This window comes from Amblyraja radiata, chromosome 13 (genome assembly GCF_010909765.2).
Source record: "Amblyraja radiata isolate CabotCenter1 chromosome 13, sAmbRad1.1.pri, whole genome shotgun sequence".
Taxonomy (NCBI): domain Eukaryota; kingdom Metazoa; phylum Chordata; class Chondrichthyes; order Rajiformes; family Rajidae; genus Amblyraja; species Amblyraja radiata.
Genome location: NC_045968.1, coordinates 37,606,772 through 37,626,429, shown reverse-complemented (window position 1 = coordinate 37,626,429; position 19,658 = coordinate 37,606,772). Strand labels below are relative to the sequence as shown.

The 19,658-nt window shown below is 44.9% G+C and overlaps 1 protein-coding gene across 12 annotated transcripts in view; it reads left to right on the top strand.

The window, feature by feature from the left end:
- Positions 1 to 19,658, top strand: part of mbnl1 (muscleblind like splicing regulator 1) — a 218,529-nt gene that overhangs the window by 107,991 nt on the left and 90,880 nt on the right. For 11 of the 12 annotated variants that reach the window (XM_033031810.1, XM_033031809.1, XM_033031816.1 and 8 more), the window contains one exon: positions 1,975 to 3,060. The exons of the other annotated variant lie outside the window; for it this stretch is intronic. In XM_033031810.1, the coding sequence (XP_032887701.1) occupies positions 2,887 to 3,060 (174 nt within the window). In that variant the 5' untranslated portion in view covers positions 1,975 to 2,886. The remainder of the gene's footprint in view (positions 1 to 1,974; positions 3,061 to 19,658) is intronic. 12 annotated transcript variants of the gene reach the window in all.

Here is a 19,658-nt window from a genome sequence, read left to right as displayed (position 1 = left end):
AAAAAGGCCATTTGGCTGAATGGAGCAGTTTATAAACCGATGTACCGTCATCAGTCTGTGCCAGGAGCTGGATGCCGAGTTGGTTTTTGGGGGTTAGTTTGGAGGAGGGAGGGGGTTGGTGGGTGGGTGGGCTGTGGGACAGGGTGTGGGCCAGAGGGAAGAGAATGCAGCATTCACAGCGATCCCCGTCTCCCTCTCTCTCCCGTTCATTGCCGACAGTAGAAGCTGCATTGAGCCAGCACTGCAGCTCATTGCCAAGTTAACTGCAGTCTCTGCAGAGTTCAGCTTGACCTATTGTGTGTGTGTGTGTGTGCTCGTGCATGCCTGACAGCATGCGTGGGTGCACTCGCGTGTGCTGCACATGTGCATGCGTGTAAGAGGCGTGCGCGTGTGTGTGCGCGAGAGTACCGACGCAAGGAACGCTGGTTTGCCAAAAGAAAAAGACACAAAGTGCTGGAGTAACTCACTGGTCAGGCAGCATCTCTGGAGAACACGGATAAATGAACGTTAAGGGTCGGGGGCTCCAGAAAGCTGAAAGAGAGGAGAGGTCAGGACAAAGCCAGCAAGTGATAGGTGGATCCTACACCCACCTCTCTTTTCCAACTTTCTCCCTCCCCTCTCCAATACAATCAGACTGAAGAGTCAAGTCAAGAGAGTTTTATTGTCATGTGTCCCAGATAGGACAATGACATTCTTGCTTGCTGCAGCACAACAAAATATTGTAGGCATTAATACAGATCAGATCAGACTGTCCATATACCATAGAATATATTTCTACACACACATATTTGAAGGGGCCCAACCAGAAATGTCACCTATTCATGTTCGCCAGGGTATGCTGCCTGACTCGCTGTGTTACTCCAGCACTTTGTGTCTTTTCTTTAGCATAAGAGTGTAAGCGTGCATGAGTGTATAAGTGTGGGTGCATGTGTGTGTTCATGTAAAGCCGTGTGTTCAATGGTGTGCCAGTGTTTGTATGAGCAATTAATGTGGGCACAAGTGTGCAAGTGTTGGGTTTGCATGAGTGTGTATATGTGTTCATAAGTTGCAGGAGCAGAATTAGGCCATTCGGCCCATCGAGTCTACTCTGCCATTCCATCATGCCTGATGTATCTTGCCTTCTCAACCTCATTCTCCAGCCTTCTCCACATAACCTTTGACACCCTTGCTATTCAAGAATCTGTCCCTTTCCACTTTAAAAAAACTCAATGTCTTCACAGCCTTCTGTAGTAATGAATTCCAGAAATCCACCGTCCTATGGCTAAAGAAATCCCTTCTCGTCCTTTCGAAATTGTCTTTTAATTCCGAGGCTGTGCCCTCTGGTCCTAGACTCTCCCACTAGTGGAAACATCCTCTGCACATCCACTCTATCTAAGCCATTTCACTATTCGGTAAGATTCAACGAGGAACCCCCTCATCCTTCTAAATTCCAGTGAGCCCAGGTGTGTGTGTGCGTGTGCGTGTATATGAGAGACATTCTGCAGGTGCTTTGGCTCTTGCAAGAAGCTGGTGAAACACTAACCGGGATTAATCCGCTAACCGCATGTTAGGTGGATGGAGGGGGGAAGACAGCGGTCTTGCTGCACCTGAGAGAGGTCCTCTGCGCTTGCTGCACGGCAGCGTGTGTGTGTCTCGCAGGCGCGTCCTTTCAAGTGACAGTCAGCCCACGCTATTGGCTTCCTGCCCTGAATATGGCTGCAAACTCTCCCTGATTCTCATCTCCATCTCATGCATCGCTTCACTGGGTGGGAGAATCGACCCTCTACTGTATAATCAAATGCTCAATAGCCGGCTGCACCATGCTGCTCTCTAGGTGTTTGTGTGCGGTTTCGCCACGTATGCAGGTAGACTTGCCATTGCATGTTACTTCCATCTTGACACACGAAGGTTTTATTTAATTTCCTTGGTTTCTTTGTGTGAGATAGGAGTTCAATGCTGGTTGGTAAAATGTTGATATATCTCTTTCTCCTACAGGTTGGTACTGAAAAGTGCCTTTCCTGGAAACTCTTCTGCTTGGAACAGCTTCTAGGGCAGTCTCTGCTTTTTTGCCTTGCTTGCTACCAGCTAGACTGCGTCAACTGCACATCCAAACCCCCTCCAGCTTTAGTACAATTACCCGCCCCTTCCCCACCCCTGTCCTCCCCTTCACCCCCACCCCTTTCCCCTTCATTCCCTCCTTAAAAGAGAGAGGGACATAGAGGGAGAGAGGGAGAGAGAAGTAGAGTGAAGGCCAGCCACTTCACAATATTTCAGGCTGGCATTTCACCTCTTGCTGTGTTACTGTAACGAACAAAGAATTATAACTTTACAAACTAAAAAACCCAACTCTGCTGGAAAGACCTACTTGAAACAAATCGAGGGAACGACCAACACTTGAAGGAGAAAAGACGATTGGTTGAAATCACTGCAGTTGGAGTGGCAGATTCACCGATATTGATCGCACTCACCACTTGTTAACTCAGCTGGTTCGATATTGTGTCTTTGGATTGCTGCACTGGGCAACTCACACACAGCAGAAAGCTTGTCCCGACTCACCGAATTCAAAACGGAATGTATTACTGAGAGTTCCACACGGTCCTTGTTTCCGACCCGCATCAACTTGCCGTTTTCCGGCCGGAATAAAAAAGGAAAAGAGAACATTTTGTCTTAAATTGAATTTACTCACTTCAAGAGCATCTGGCCTCTCCAATGCAAGGAGATTTCTCTGAGGGGAAACTTAAACGTGGTGATCTTTACAGCGGAAAAGCCTTCGAAACGCAAAGCGTGGTCTTTTATTCTCCCGCCAAACCACCGCAGAGTTTTCTTTGACCGACCCTCATTGCACCGCAGTCTGCCTGATAGATTTTACTCCTGGGATATATCTCGACCGTCTGTTCATTCACAAACATGGCTGTCAGCGTGGCCCAGATCCGCGACACAAAATGGCTGACGCTGGAAGTGTGCCGGGAATTCCAAAGAGGCACCTGCTCGCGTCCAGACACGGAATGTAAATTTGCCCACCCTTCCAAAAGCTGTCAGGTAGAAAACGGACGCGTCATCGCCTGCTTTGACTCGCTGAAAGTAAGTGTGGAAATGGCCTTCGTTGATTTGCGCGCGTTACGAGCGAGTGTATTATACTGTCATGTGTGTGTGTGTGCTAGACATAACGTCCCGTACTCGGGATAATGATGAGCTCTTGCACTCTGCCTGAGTATCAAGATAAATTGGCTGTGATATAAAATGTTGATTCTTTTGCAGATGAGTCACTGTTTATGCTATGCTTTACCAAATGAGGTTTCCATGTCATGGCACAGAATAGTGAAAGGCCTGGATAGCGTGGATGTGGAGAGGATTTTTCCACTAGTGGGAGAGTCGAGGACCAGAGGGCACAGCCTCAGAATATAAAGGGTGTACCTTTAGATAGGAGTTGAGGAGGGATTTCTTTAGGGTGGTGAATCTGTGGAATTAATTGCCACAGATGCAAGTGGAGGTATTTTTAAAGCAGAGATTGACGGATTTTTGATCAAAGGTTATGGGGAGAAGGCAGGAGAATGGGGTTAAGGGGGGAAGATAGATCAGCCATGATGGAATGGCAGAGTAGACTCGATGGGCAAAATGCTCCTATTCTGATTCTATGACTCATGAACTTATGATCACTGAAGTGAATGGCTAGATTATGTTAACTAGACATTGGTCTTGCTGTCTTCAGAGTGTGCATCAACCAAAGAGAATCAAAAGTCTAAAAAACACAATGAGCTCCATTTCCCTTTAGCTGAATGAGAACTTTAAAACACCAACGTTTACAGATATTAAAGAAATAATAGAATGTGAGATTGGTGTAGGAAAGTAACGATTAGGAGTCGAGAGTGATTAAATGCCATATGTAGCAAGAACGGAACAATCAAATTCTTACTTGTAGCAGCATAACAGGTCTGTAAATAAAATGCACATAGATAATATGTAATTAAAAAAATTCACTATATTAATATCCCCCATACTAGTGCAAGAAAAAAACCCAAAGTAGTACAACGAAAGATAGTTTACTAAAAATAGCACAAAGTGCTTGAGTAACCCAGTGTAGTGTTCAAAGAGTCTGATGGTTGTTGGGAAGAAGCTATTCTTGAACCTGGTGGTCACAGTTTTCAGGTGCCTGTACCTTCGTCACTATGGTAAGAGTGAAATGAGAGTGCGGCCAGGGTGGTGTGGGTCTCTGATGACTCTGGCTGCCTTTTTGAGGCAGCGCCTCCTGTAGATCCCTTTGATGGTGCGGAGGGCAGTACTCCTGATGGACTGGGCAATGTCCATTCTTGAATCTGCTGGTCACGGTTTTCAGGCTCCTGTACAGGAGAGAAATGAGGGAAAGGAAGATTGGTGGTAGTCAAAGCATTTCAGCGCTGATGAATGTCAGCAATGAATGGAGGCTATGTGCCCATCCAAAACCTCTTAAACGTCATGCCGTATCTGCCTCCACCACTATCTGGCAGTGCGTTCCAGGCACCCACCACCCTCTGTGTAAAAATAAAATTAAAAAGTCTAGCCCAGGACAACTAATTTAATCTTTGCCCCTTTCATTTTATGGCCTCTAGCATTTGATATTTCCAGCCTGGCAAAAAGGTTTTGATGGTCTACACTATCTATACCTCTCTTAATTTTAGATACTTCTATCTGGTCGCCCATCAAACTATGGCGTTCGAGAGAAATCTATCCAAGTCTGTCGAACCTCTCCTTGTTGCCAATACCCTCTAATCCAGGCATCATTCGTGTAAACCTCTTCTGCACCCTCTCCAAAGCCTCCACATCATTCCTATAATCAGATGACCTGAACTACACACAATACTCCAAACAACCTACAGCATGGAAACAGGGCCCTCATCAAATTGCCTATTCAAAGGCCTCTTAAAAGCCACTATCGTATATCTGCCTCCATCACCATCCCCGGCAGCACGTTCCGGGCACCCATCACCCTTTGTATAAAAAATACTTGCCCTGCACATCACCTTTAACCTAAAGCTATGCCCTCTAGTATTTGAATCGTGTGGGTTTCTTGCCTTGATTTGATGAGTTGCTCCCATGACTGACACGTTTTTGCCAATTCCTCCCACATTGTCAGGTATCGCTAGTAGAATAATTCTCAAAAGAATTAAAGAGAGATTGGGTGGTATGGAGGAGAATAGGCTCCAAGTAAAATAAATTTGAGAATGAGATTGGGATTACTATTTAAGGAACATGCATGGACAAATATCCATCTATTAGTAAGTATTACCATTTATTTACCATATTATTCATAAATATGGAAAAAAAAAGTGAATATGTTTTAAATACAATGCAACCCATGATCTTGGCACAACAGTGCAATGGTAGAGCCACCGCCTCACAGCATTAGAAACCCGGGTTCAATCTGACCTTGGGTGTTGTCTGTTAAGTCACGTTTATTGTTATATATGCACTAGTACTTTGAGGTACAGGTATAATGAAATATCTTGAAAGAACACAAAGTGCTGAAGTAACTCAGCAGGTCAGGCAGCACCTCTGGGGAACATGGATAGGTATCTTTTCGGGTCGAGACCCTTCTTCAGTCTGATTGTAGGGGGGAGAAGAAAGCTGGAAAAAGAAAGTGTGGCAGGTAATAGGTCAATACTGGGGGGGGGGGGGGGGGGGGTAGAGAGGGATTGGTTGGAGGTTATCTAAAATTGGAAAATTCGATGTTCAGCCTAAAATTGGAGAATTCAATGTTCAATCAAAAATTGGAGAATTTTATGTTAATCGATGGCTCAACTAGGAGCTGGATGGGCAGAATAGCCACCCTCTGTGGCATAACCATAGGATGTGGCACAGTGGTGAAGAGCAGTGGCACGGTGGCACAACTGTAGAGTTGCAGCCTCACAATGCCAGAGACCCGGGTTTGATCCTGACCACAGGTGCTGTCTGTACGGAGTTTGTACGTTCTCCCCGTGACAGCCTGGGTTTTCTCTGCCTGCCCCGGTTTCTTCCAACACTCCAAAGATGAGCAGGTTTGCAGGTTTATTGGCCTCTGTAAATTGTCCCTAGTGTGTAGGATAGAACTAATTTACTAGTTGGTCAATGCGGACAGGGTGGGTCGAAGGGCTAGTTTCCACGCTGTATCTCTAAACTAAATTAAAACTAATTTTAAGATTCTATGATACATGTGGAGTTAGTAGACTTGCTTCCAGGCCATATAGTTTTTAACATAAAACTGGAACACTTCAATAGGAAATTCTGATGTATTATTAAAAGCGCCTTTGCCTATTTTTCCTAGTAGCCATCCATACGCTTTTTCCTAATGTTCCAGCTGGCAAAATCAGAAGCAGACTTCTTTAACAAATGTACAACATCATGAGAAGAATAGATCGGGCAGACGCACAAAGTCTCTTGCCCAGAGTAGGGGAATCGAGACCAGAGAACATAGGTTTAAAGTGAAGGGGAAACAATGTAATAGGAACCTGACAGGCAACTTTTTCACACAAAGGGTGGTGGGCGTATGTAACAAGCTGCCAGAGGAGATAGTTGAGTCGGGGACTATCGCAACATTTCAGAAACATTTAGACAGGTAATTGGATAGGACAGGTTTATAGGGATATAGGCCAAACGTAGGCAGGTGGGACTAGTAAAGATGGGACATGTTGGTCGGTGTGGGCTAGTTGGGTCCAAGGGCCTGTTTCTACACTGTATGAGGGTAAATGGCCTACAGAGAATGGACAGAAAGCACAAGTCTTTGCCTAAAGGTTAGGCTAGGAAGTAGGAGTGTACATCGTAAATGCGCAGACTGACGGAAACATTTCTTGACACTTGCTGTCAAATTCTGCTAAATATGTCACCATTCCAGGAATATTTATTTCAATTTCAAACACTGTGATCCTCCAAAGTGAAGCTTTGGATGTTTTATGTTCAATCAAAAAGTTAATTTAAAATTCCAAGGCTTTACTTCTGAACTATAGAGGTATATAAAATCACTCGGAACACAGATAGTGAATGATCACAGTTTAGTTTGGTTTTGGTGCCTTCACTGAGTAAAACAGCTTGGGTAGCTGCAGAGCACAGTTAGAGGGTGGCACGGTGGCACAGCGGTAGAGTCGCAGCCTTACAGTGCCAGAGACCCGGGTTCGATCCTAACTACAGGTGCTGTCTGTATGGAGTTCGTACGTTCTCCCTGTGACCACGTCCAATTTTTCGAGGTGGTCCGGTTTCTTACCACACTCCAAAGACTTATGGTCAGTAGGTTAATTGGCATTGTAAATTGTCCCTAGTGTATAGTATAGTGCTAGTATATCGGGTGATAGCTGATTGGGGCCGGAGGGCCTGTTCCTGCGCTGTATCTCTAAAGTCGAAAGCAACTTTCAGGAAAGAATCTGACTCCAACTCACCTTGGCAAAGGTGTTCTGAATCTCGTACCTGATGGGCCGAATGGCCTAATTCTGCCCCTATAACATGAACATGAACACAGTGGCTCAGCTGGTAGAAATTGTGCCTCACAACCGCAGAGACCAAAGTTCAATCCTGACTGCGGATGCTGTCTGTTGGTGGAGTTTGCATGTTCTCCCTGCGATCGCGTGGATTTTTCTCCGGGTGCTCTGGTTTTCAACCATGTCCTAAAGACGTGCGGAGTTTGTAGGCTAATTGGCCTACTGTAAAATTACCCACCTAATGTGAAGGGAGTGGATGACAAAGTGGGATAACGTAGAACTAGTATGAACGGGTGATCGATGGTCGGCGTCGACTCAGTGGGCCGAAGGGTCTGTTTCTTTCGAAGATGGACACAAAATGCTGGAGTAACTCAGCGGGTCAGGCAGCATCTCTGTAGATAAGGAATAGGTGACATTTTCGGTCGAGACCCATCTTCAGAATGAAAGTCAGGGGAGAGGAAAACTAGAGGAATGAAAAGGTACAAGGAACAAATGAATGAAATGTATGAAAAGAACCAATCAAAGCCAGCCAGATCATAAAGGAAAGGTGGAGTCCACAATGGTCCATTGTTGGCTGTGGAAGAGGTAATAAAGAAGGGATACGGACAGTGAAACTGAGTAGGATGACAGTGAAACTAGCAGGACAATTAGGATGCTGAAGGACGGAGAGGGAGGAAAGGTTACCTGAAATTAGAGAAATCAATATTCATACCATTGGGCTGTAGGCTGCCCAAACTCAATATGAGGTGCTGTTCCTCCAACGTGTTTGGCCTCACTCTGACTGTGGAGTAAGTCGGTTTATTTGCCATATCTCTAAACTGAACTAAAATAGACTGTGATCATTCACTATATCTATCTATTTCTTAATTTCATATCTTGATAAGGTCATCCTATATTCCAGGGGGAAAAAAGTCATGGCCTATTGATTGCCTCCTTACAACTCAAGACTTCCCTTCCTGGTAACATCCTTGTGATTATAAGATTACGAAGATTATAAATGAAGATTGCTTTTGCTTGCAGATCTGTCCTGAGTCCATTTAGTAAAAATTGCCAAGATATGTTTCATGCCTATTGTGTATGGAACGTTGGGCTCAGATCCATTCGCTTTTTTTTCGGCCCCTCCCTTCCAAAGGCCAGCTCATCCTGGCTTCTGGCTCCCAAGGTAACTGATATTCTCAGCAATTTCAAGCCAGGATTCCATCTCCTAAATGATATCCAGCTCCCACAAGCAAGAAGCAAATGAGTCAGTGGGAGGAGGGGCAGTCTGCTATGAAAACAGTAGAACGAAGCCAGCAAAGTCGTTTCACCATGTTAAAAATATAGCTTCGGCTATGGAGCTGCTGATGATTTTCCATATGTTTTGCCAACAAAAGTCAGAGAAAGTCGGAAATCTCTTAACACGCCCTCTAAGATCCTGTCGCTCTGAGGGAGAACGTGCAAACTCCATACAGACAGCACCCGTAGTCAGGATGGAACCCAGGTCCTGGCGCTGTGAGACAGCAACTCTACCGCCGTCGGCCAACATCAATAGCGCAGCTGGTGGAGCCGCTATCTCACAGCGCCAGAGATCCAGGTTCGATCCTAACCTCGGGTGTTGTCTGCGTTCTCCTGGTGACCGCATGGGATTCCTCCGGGTGCTCTAATTTCCTCCCACATCGGAAAGACTTGTGGGTTTGTAGCTTAATTGACCTCTGTAAAAATAAAAAATAAAATAAAAATGCCCCTGATGTGGAGGGAGTTGGTGAGAAAGTGGAATAATGTAGAACTAGTGTGAACAAGCGATGGTACTACATGGATTTGGTGAGTCCTGTTTCCACGCTATCTCTGAACTAAGTGAAACTAATCTGCAGAGGGATTGGGTTTAAATTGGGACCCTTCAGGCGCAGACCCCATTTCCTCCACAGATACAGTGGGGGCAGCGGTTGAGTTGCTGCTTTACAGCACCAGAGACTTGCGTTCAATTCTGACTATGGATATTATCTGTATTGTTTGTCCATTCTCCCGGTGGCCGCAAGGGTTTTCTCCGGGTGTTCCCACATTCCAAAGCCGCATGGGTTTGTAGATTATTTGGCTTGCGTGAATAGTAAATTGTCCCTCGTGTGTAGGGTCGTGCTAGTGTACGGGGTGATCATTGGTCAGCGCAGACTCAGTGGGCTGAAGGGCCTGTTTCTATCCTGTATCTCTAAAGTCTAATAATGCTGCCTGACCAGCTGTGTTCCTCCAGTGCTTTGTGTTTTGCTCAAGATTTCACCATCTACCGTTCTTTGTGTCACTGGGTTTCAGTCCTGACCTGCTGTGCTCTGGGCGTGGAGTTTGCACGTTCTCCTTGTGATTGTATGGTCTTGCCCGGGGTGTTCCTGTTTCTCTCCCACGTCCCAAAGAATTACAGGCTGGTAGCTTAATTAGCCACTGTAAATTGTCCCTGGTGTGTGGGTGTAGAATCTGGGAAAACTGATACGAATGTGGGAAGAGTGAAAAATAAGGTAAATGGAGGTTTGAAGGCACAAGGAACTGCAGACGCTGGAATCTTGAATAAACCGCAAAGTGCTGGAGGAACTTAGTAGGTCAGGCATCACTTGTGAAGGGAACTGGACAGAGCACGTTTAGAGCTCGCTTCTTCAGACTGGTGAAGGTGGGGGGGGGGGGGGGGGGGGAGAAAACTGGACAATGGGAGTGTGATAAACTGGCGAGTGATAGGTGGATACAGGTGAGGGGGGTAATTGACAGATGGGTGGAGTAGGTGGCAAAGGATGGAGATGAAAAGGTGGCAAAAGGGTGCCAGGTAGGGATAGACGAGGAATGAAATGTAAAGCTACAGGAAGGGATATAAATGGAAGGGGATGGGATGTGATGGGAAAGGGGTAAGCTAGTTTAGTTTATTGTCACACGTACCGAGGTACAGTGAAAAGCTTTTTTGTTGCATGCTATCCAGTCAGCTGAACTGGATAGACTGAAGAAGGGTCTGGACCCGAAATGTCACCAATTCCTTCTCTCCAGAGATGCTGCCTGTCCTGCTGAGTTACTCTTCTTACGCTTTTTATGTTTTATCAGTGGAAAGACTATACATGATTACAAATCGAGCCATCCACGGTATACAGATATAGGATAAAGTGAATAACGTTTTGTGCAAAATAAAGTCCAGAAAGGTACGATTAAAGATAGTCCCAGGGTCTCCAATGAGGTAGATAGCAGCTCAGAACCAGGCTTTAGTTGTTGGTTGCATTGTTCATTTGCCTGATAACAGGTGGAAAGAAACTGAACCTGGAATGGCAGGAGAAATGGGTGCAGGTTTAATACAAGTTTAGTGTAACTGGCTGGTTGATAGTCAGTGAACACTCGATGGGCCGATGTATTTCTCTGTGCTGCATCTCCCTTTGACATCCAACTTTAATATGGAGTCACATGAAGGACAGACTGGTTAAGGACGACGTAATTTCCTGTCCTGAAAGACTTTTAGTGAACCGGATATTTTGACAATCAGTCACGATTACTGAGACTAGGCTTTTAAATCTCCAGTTATTTAATTAATGGAATTCAAACTCCCTAGTTGCCGGGGGCAAAGGTCAAATAAGTTAACCACGTTCTGCCATTCCTGTAATTGAGTCGTCGTAAGAGATAAGCTCTGAGAAAGTTAGAGGACACTTTAGAAAGGAGCGCAAATGCTTGAAGGGGTTTGATCAGCAAAAGTATTCCCAAGAGTGGAGAAACTAATGACCTGAGGGCACAAGTTTCATGTGGTTGGCCAAATACTCCGGATAGTATGGGGAAATACTTCAAACCAAGTCAAGTTGAGTTTATTGTCCTATGCATGAGTATGGTGAAGTACAGGTAGAATGGAAATCTTGCTTGGAACAGCATCACAGGCATACAAACTCAGACAACACATTTAAGGGCCAGTCCCACTTGGCGATTTTTTTTTGACGACTGCCAGCGTCATGTCAGTGTCGCCGAAAGATTTTGAACATTTCAAAATCCAGCGGCGACAAAAGAAATGTTGCGACACTTGAAAAAACACCACGCGTCATGCGTCATCACGCCGCAAATTTTTCGATGACCTGATACGTCAGTCAATGATGCCGGCAGTCTCCGAAAAAAATTGCCTAGTGGGACAGGCCCTTTAAAAGACATTTGGAGAGGTACGTGGATAGGAAAGAGGTATGGGCCAAACATGTGCAAATGGGACTAGCTTGTATAGGGCATCTTGGTCGGTATGGACAAGTTTGACCGAAGAGCCTGTTTCCATGATGTATAACTCTGTGACTCTCCGATGCACAAAACAACCATAAATTATACAAATTGTACAAGAAAATAAAATGAGGAAGACTTTATAAAAACAAAACAAGACATCAGTGCAAAAATACGCGATTGGAAAAACAGTCCATGCCAGTGAAAGAGGAATGTAATATTCTGTTGATTTAGGTTAGAATTGCCATACCAAGCCATGATGCAACCAGTCAAGATTCTTTCTACTTCTTTATGCTCTGAGTTGTTAAAACATCTATGAAAGAATGATGGATGCAAAGCCAGTTTCAGAAGGGAACAATTTGCTTAATATTTAAATAATTTGCAGAACTGTGGGGAAAGAACGGGGAACGGGACCAACAAAATTAGTCTGCAGAAAGTCTAGGGGACAAACAACGCTCCTCTGTCCCCTTGAGATTCTATGGAAACTCTTTGTCCATTGTTTATTTTAGAGATACACCCTGGTTACAGGCCCTTCGCTCTACCAAGTCCACGGCAACCATCGATCACCCGTTCATGCTAGTTCTATGCTATCCCACATTTTCGCATCCACTCCCCACAAACTAGGGACAATTAACCTACAAACCCACACGTCTTTGGGACGTGGGAGAAAACTGGAGTACCTGGAGGAAACCCACACAGTCACAGGGCTAACGTGCAAACTCCGTACCGCCAGCACCCGTTGTCGGGATCGAACCTGTGTCTCTGTCGCTGTGAGGCAGCAGCTCTAACGCTGCACCACTGTCGCCCAACAGTGCTTCTTTTGAGATTCTACGGAGCAAAGAAAAGGTTTTAAAAATCACATTGCAATTTGAATTGTTGGTTCTTCTGAAACGTAGGACCAAATTCAAAATGATATGATGTTTTAATTATGCATGGGTCCCATATTCCGGAGGTTTGGAGGTAGAATCGCACTAAACACCTAAGATGGCAACTTTTTTTGCAAAGGATACACAGCAGACATGCGGAGCTGCAAATATGGTAAAGTATGCAATCCAGGCACTGATATCTCCTTCCGAAGAATTTGAACTGAAAAGCATTCAATTTACTGGAATGAGGACGGAGAGAGAGAGAGAGGTTTTTGCAATATTTCCCTCATGCAATCAGCAATTGTGTCACCGAGGGAATGCTTTATTTAAAGGAAACCTGCCTTTGGACTTTTATGCCTTTTTTAGTCATTTGGAATTTATTGACTCTCATTTATAAAGCTTTGCCACATCTGTAAACAACTAGATCGTAGATCGTAGCCTGACTCGTTACTCCAGCATTTTGTGTCGATCTAAGATCGTAGATTATTTGTTCTTATCAGGGCAGCAGTTCAGGAATGTCCTGTTGTTTTATTTTATTATATCCATTGACTGGTGGGCTCTTTCCCTGATAGAAAACACTGATTGTGCTGTAGGCTTGCTCATCAGACTATCCTCCAGCAGCACAGTTGAGATGACCAGATCTAAGGCTCAGTTGACTTTAGAGTTATGGAGTTATACAGCATGGAAATCGGCCCTTCTGCCCAACTTGCCCCTGCCCCATCCACTAGTACAACTTGTCCTTGCTTGGCCCATAACCCGCTAAACCTATCCTGTCCATGTGCCAGTCTCATGAGAGAGAAAATAATTGGCAGGTTTCTAAACCCAGCCCCAGTCAACACTGGAGCTGATTATTTTATTGTTAATCTCTCTAGCATCTTATCTCACACAAGCTGATATTTGTTACGGCATCTTGTTTCTACCAAATTCCTTCAGCTAATCCATATAGTTATCCTTTGAAAGACTTCCTAAAATCTTTGTGTTTTAAACAAAGGATTTCTAAGATGTTTTCTCTGGCCTATTGAACTGTATTCACCCACAGCACATCAAATTGGCCTAAATTAATCTTGCTTTAAATCCTACATAAACTTGGAATTTTCTTTTGTTGGTGTTCTGCAACACTGGTATAATTTTGCTGTAAACGCAGAAATAGATTTAGTGATTAATCATAATCTCATAAACTATAGGAGCAGAATTAGGCCATTCGGCCCATTGAGTCTCCTCCACCATTAAATCATGGCTGATCTATCTTTCTCTCTCAACCCCATTTTCCTGCCTTCTCCCCATAACATTTCACACCTTTACTAATCAAGAATCTGTCAATCGCCGCTTTAAAAATACCCAATGACTTGGCCTCCACTGCCGTCGGTGGCAATGAATTTCACAAATTCACTACCCTCTGACTTTAAAGAAATTTCTCCTCATCTCCATTGTAGGTACTTCCTTTATTTTGAGGTTATGCCTTCTGGGCCTAGACTCTCCCACATCCTGAGAGGAAACATCCTCTCCACATCCACTCTATCCCGGCATTTCACTATTCAGTAAGTTTCAATGAGGTCCTTCTCAACTCCAGAGAGTACAGGCCCAGAGCCGTCAAATGTCATAGAGTATCTGCATCTGTATTATCTTGTTCAACACTGTGAGCCTGTGTCTCCTGGTCCTCCAAGCGCCTGCTAATGAGAACAGCTTTCCTCTGCTTACCCTAATTAAACTAGTCGTGATCTTGTATATCTCTGCCAAATCTCCTCTCACCTTTTCTGCTGAAGGAGAACAGCCCAGCCTCTCCTGTCTGACATCGCTGTTAATAAATAAACAGGGCCAGTCAATTAGAACTGAGGAGCATAGAAATTTATTTCCCTCTGAGTATGTCTGGAATTCCTTGTCCCTGAGGGTGGTGGAAGCAAGATCATTAAATACATTTAAGGTGGAGACAGATCTTTGAAAGATTTAGATGGGCACAATGGCGCAGCAGTAGAGTTGCTGCCACACAGAGCCAGAGAAACTCGTGCTTTTGGCTACCTCTATTAATAACGTAATCTGGGTTGGTAAATACCCTTTAATAGAGTGGCGCGGTGGCGCAGCGATAAGGTTGCTGCCTTTCAGCGCCAAAGACACGGGTTCGATCCTGATCTCGGATGCTGTCTGCACAGAGTTTGTACCTTCTCCCTGTGACCATGTGAGTTTTCTCCGGGTGCTCTGGTTTCCTCCCACACTCCAAACAGGTTTGTAGGTTAATTTAGTTTCAGTAAAAATTGCAGGACACAACTTCAACTGTAGTGTGTAGGACAGTGTTAGTGTCCGCTGGTCAGCGCGGATTGGGTGGGTTGAAGGGCCTGTTCCAGCATTTAGCTCTAAAGTAAAGTCAATTAGAACTGAGGAGCATCGGTATTCCTTCCCTCGGAGAATGTCTGGAATCCCTTGTCTCTCAAGGTGGTGGAAGCAAGATCATTAGATATATTTAAGGTGGAGATAGATAATTCTTTGAAAGATTGAGACAAGCACAGTGGCACAGCTGCTGCCTTACAGCTGCTGCCTTACAACACCAGTGACCCGGGTTTCATCTGGACCTTGGTGTGGAGTTTGCATGGTCCTTCTGTGACTGAGTGTTTTCTCCGGTTTCCTCCCACATCCCATTACTTGCAGGCTTGTAGGTTAATTGTCCCATGTGAGTAGGGAGTGGTTGAAAAATTGGGATCATAAGATCATATGATATGGGAGTAGATGTACTGGAAGTGGAAGTTTCCTTCCACATCTCAAACATGGTCAATTGGCACCTGTCATCTACCTCTAGTGTGGGTAAGTGGCAAAGAGAAGACATTACTACTCGATACAATTGTAAATGACTGGCAAAAGAAGCAAAAAGGAATTCATAGGCATGTGAGATTTCCATATTCCCGAAGTGCTGATTATACTGCATTATGTGGCGGTGTGAGCATTATATGCAAAATGAATTTCACTATGTAATGTTTAACTACACACATGACAATAGAACTCCATTGAACCATTGATATAGAGATCATTGAGTCATAGTCATACAGCATGGAAACAAGCCCTTCGGCCCAATTTGCCTATGTCGACCAACATGCCTCCTCTACACTAGAGTCGCTGCCTCACAGCGCCAGAGACCTGGGTTCCATCCTGACTACAGGTGCTGTCTGTACGGAGTTTGTACGTTTTCCCAGTGACCACATGGGTTTTCTCCAGGTGCTCCAGTTTCATCCTACACTCTAAGGTCGTGCAGGTTTGTAGGTTAATAGGCTTCTGTAAATTGTACCTAGTGAGTAGGATTGAAGTAGTGTACGGGGAGCGCTGGTGGCGTTGAGTCGGTGAGCCGAAGGGCCTGTTTCTGCCCTGTATCTCTAAAAGTAAAACTAGATTATTCGTTACCCATTACCATCAGCTCTTCACAGATTCCACCTCTCATCTACACGAGGGGCAATTTAAATGACCAATGAACCTACCCAGATATAATGTTGCAAGACCACAGGTCAGGGGAAGAATGCGATGGAAGGGATTTACCTGCATGGATCTGATGGGCTGAATGGTCTGCTTTTGGGGTTGGAATAAATAAAATTTACAAAGATGTTCAGATAACCCAGGCTGCATTTTTTTTAAACACACTGAAATAGGTAATTAGAGGACAATCCCCCCACCCCCCACCACACACATCTACAATTGGCATTCAAGTGTCTGAGAAAGATAAGAATTAAAGGGACAGTTATTTACAGTATACCTTTTGGCATCTGTTACAAGCATTTTAATCACTTAGGAGGACTGACCTATCTGAACGCTTTGTCAACATTAAATAATGATTTGCTTCAATGTGACATTCAAGCATAACAACCTGGCTTTAATTGTATAGGCGCTCCTGTCAAAGTAAGCTTTGTTTCTGTTCTAATCTGAGCCCTTGAAGCAATCTTGCTCAAATATACACACAGTCAAGCAGATTTTTTTTTTCTTTTAGCTCCTGTTAACTCCTGTGGGATCTTTGTAGCATGTCCAGCAAAAGCTACCTTCCAGCTCCCTCATTCAATCGCTATTGATCTTATTTTCCCATGCTAAAAGAACAATAAGAATGTCAACTCCCCAACACATCAGATCATGGACAGGATCGTGAGCGGAATTGATAGGGTAAAGGCACAGAGTCTTTTACCCAGGGTAGGGGAATCGAGAACCAGAGGATATAGGTTTCAGATAAGGGGGGGGAAAGATTTAATCAGAACCTTAGGAGCAACTTTTTTTACACAAAAGGTGCGGTGGGTGTAAGGAACGAGCTGCCAGAGGAGGTAGTTGAGGCAGGTACTATCACAACGTTTAAGAGACGTTTAGACAGGTACATGGATAGGAAAGGTTTAAGAGAGATGTGGGACAAACGTGGGCAGGTGGGACTGGTGTAGATGGGGCATGTTGGTCGGCGTGGGCAAGTTGGGCCCGTTTCCTCGCAGTAAGACTCTATAAATAACAGGTTAACTTCTCTTTCAAATGATTCTTTCTCAAAAATGTTAAAGCATTTATAAACCACTGGAATAGGTTTTCACTTTGTTTCGCTCATTGCCAACTGCGGACATAAGTAAAGGTAAATTGCTTGTGTCCATTTTGCAGCACAATACAACCCAGAGTAAACCTGACAAACCCACTGACACTGACGTACATCACGGCAAACTGAGCCCTGGCCTCTCCCTTCGACTCTCTCACACTCCTTTATTCCATCTTCCGGTGTTCTACCTTTTTTCATTCTTTCTCACTCTTTCACTTTCTCCTGCTCTTTTTCTCTTACTCTTTCTCCATTCCCTCTCTCTCTCCTTATTTCCCTCCATCTGTACTTTCCTCCCTTTCTCCCGTTCCGTTTCAACTCCTCTTGCGCTCCTTTCTTCCTTGCTCCCTTTTTTGTTTTTCTTTCTTTGTTTTTTGCTCTCATGCACTTTCTCTCTTACACTTTCTCTTCGTTCACTTTTTCTCCTTCCCCCTCTCCCGCCCCCTCACCCTCTCCCGCCCCCTCACCTTCTCTCCCTCCCTCTTTCTCCCCCTCCCTCTTTCTCCCCCCCTCTCTCCCCTTGCTGCCAATGGTTTAACTTAACGTGTGATTCTTTAGTCAAAACAGCAAAACCTCCATCAGCTGGTGACTTCAACAACAGTAATGATTCCATGTTACCACACAAAGATGAGCAAGGTGCTGTTCGAAAGGATTAGAAAATGTAGCTGTCACAGAAAACACCACTCAAAATAATTGTCAACTCCCTTGTCTAATCCGACGGAGCAGAAAGGTTTAGTTTAGAGATACAACATAGAACCAGGCCCTTTGGCCCACCGAGTCCATGCCGACCAGCGATCCTCTTACACTAGCTCTATCCTGCACACTAGGGACAATTTACAATTTTTACCAAAGCGCATTAACCTATAAACCTGCACATCTTTGGAATGTGGGAGGAAACCGGAGCACCCAGAGACAACCCATGCGGTCACAGTGAGAACGTACAAACTCCGTACAGACAGCACACATAGTCAAGATTGAACCCAGGTCTCTGGCGCTGTGAGGCAGCAACTTTACTGCCGTGCCACCATGTCACCCTGTACAGCTGTCTTGTTCAACTATAGAACAAGAGTCACTAGTCTTCAATGCAATTCTCTGTATGTGAAGCACTTGTAGATGCAGCTGAGAGATCTGATTAAGTGCTATAAAAGTTGGAACCAGAGAAGGCCGATCAGCCTCATGTCTGCGCCACTGGTGAATTAGATTGTACCTAATCGCCACTTATTCAGCCGCTGTGACTCCACATCCATAGATATCCTTGTCCTGCAACTGAACTATCCATAGCAATTCTGAAACCTCTACTTGGCCAGCAGGTACTCCTCCACTCCTCCACACTTATCGATTCCACTCCTGAAATATAGATGTTAAGACTGGCTTTTTCTCCTGCTCCATTGGGTAGAGAACATAGAACAGTGCAGCACATGAACAGGCCATTTAGGCCGCAATGTCCGTGCTGGACATGATTCCAAGATAAACTAATCTCTGCCTGCATGTGAATTATCCCCCTCCATTCCTAGTGTAGGAAAGAACTGCAGATGCTGGTTTAAATGGAAGGTGGACACAAAATGCTGTAGTAACTCAGCGGGACAGGCAACATCTCTGGAGAGAAGGAATAGGTGACAATTCGGGTCGAGGCCCTTCTTTTTACGGGTCTCGACCCGAAATGTCACCCATTCCTTCTCACTAGAGATGCTGCCTGTCCTGCTGAGTTACTCCGCCATTTTGTGTCTACCCTCCATTCCTAGCATATTCACGTGCCTATCTACAAGTCTCTTAAATGCCCCTATCATATTTGCCTTCACCATCTCTGACAGTGTTCCAGGCACCCACCATTTTATGTTTTGAAAATAAACTTGTCCCCCATCTTGCCTTCAACCTGTGCCTTCTAGTTTGTACGTGCCACGATGTACTTCTGTACTTATAGCACATAGAACAGTACAGTACAAGAATAGATCCTTCATCCCCACAATGCCTGATACCAAGACCAACTCTTATCTGCCTGCATGCAATCCCTATCCCTCCATTCCCTGCATAACCATGTGCCTATTCAAAAGTCTCTTAAAAGCCACGTCGTATCTGCCTCCACCACTTCTTAGGGCGGCACAGTGGCGCAGCGGTAGAGTGGCTGCCATGCTGCGCTAGCGACCCGGGTTTGATCGTAACTACGGGTGCTGTCTGTGTAGCGTTTGCACGTTCTCCCTGTGACCATGTGGGCTTTCTCCGGCTGCTCCGGTTTCTTCCCACATTCCAAAGACATGCAGGTTTGTAAGTTAATTGGCTTCTGTAAATTGTCCCTCATGTATAAGTTAGAACTAGCGTATGAGTGATGGTTAGTCGGTGTGGACTCAGTGGACTGAAAGATCTGTTTCCATGTTGTATCTCTAAAGTAAAACCAAAACCACCCCCGGCAGTGCGTTCCAGGCACCCAACACCCTGTGCATAAAATACCTGTCCACACATCTCCTTTAAACTTTGCCCGTTACCTTAAAGCTGTGCCCTTTACCTTAAAGCTGTGCCCTCCAGTATTTGATGTCAATTTTTTCCACCCTGGAAAATTATCTTCCACCCTAGCTGGAAAAGCATTCTGCTCCATGTCTTATGCTCAAGTTTCAGTCAAGTCCAGCTTGGCCGAATTCAGAGCCCCACTGACTGAGTCTGCTCCATCACTAATTATGAAGA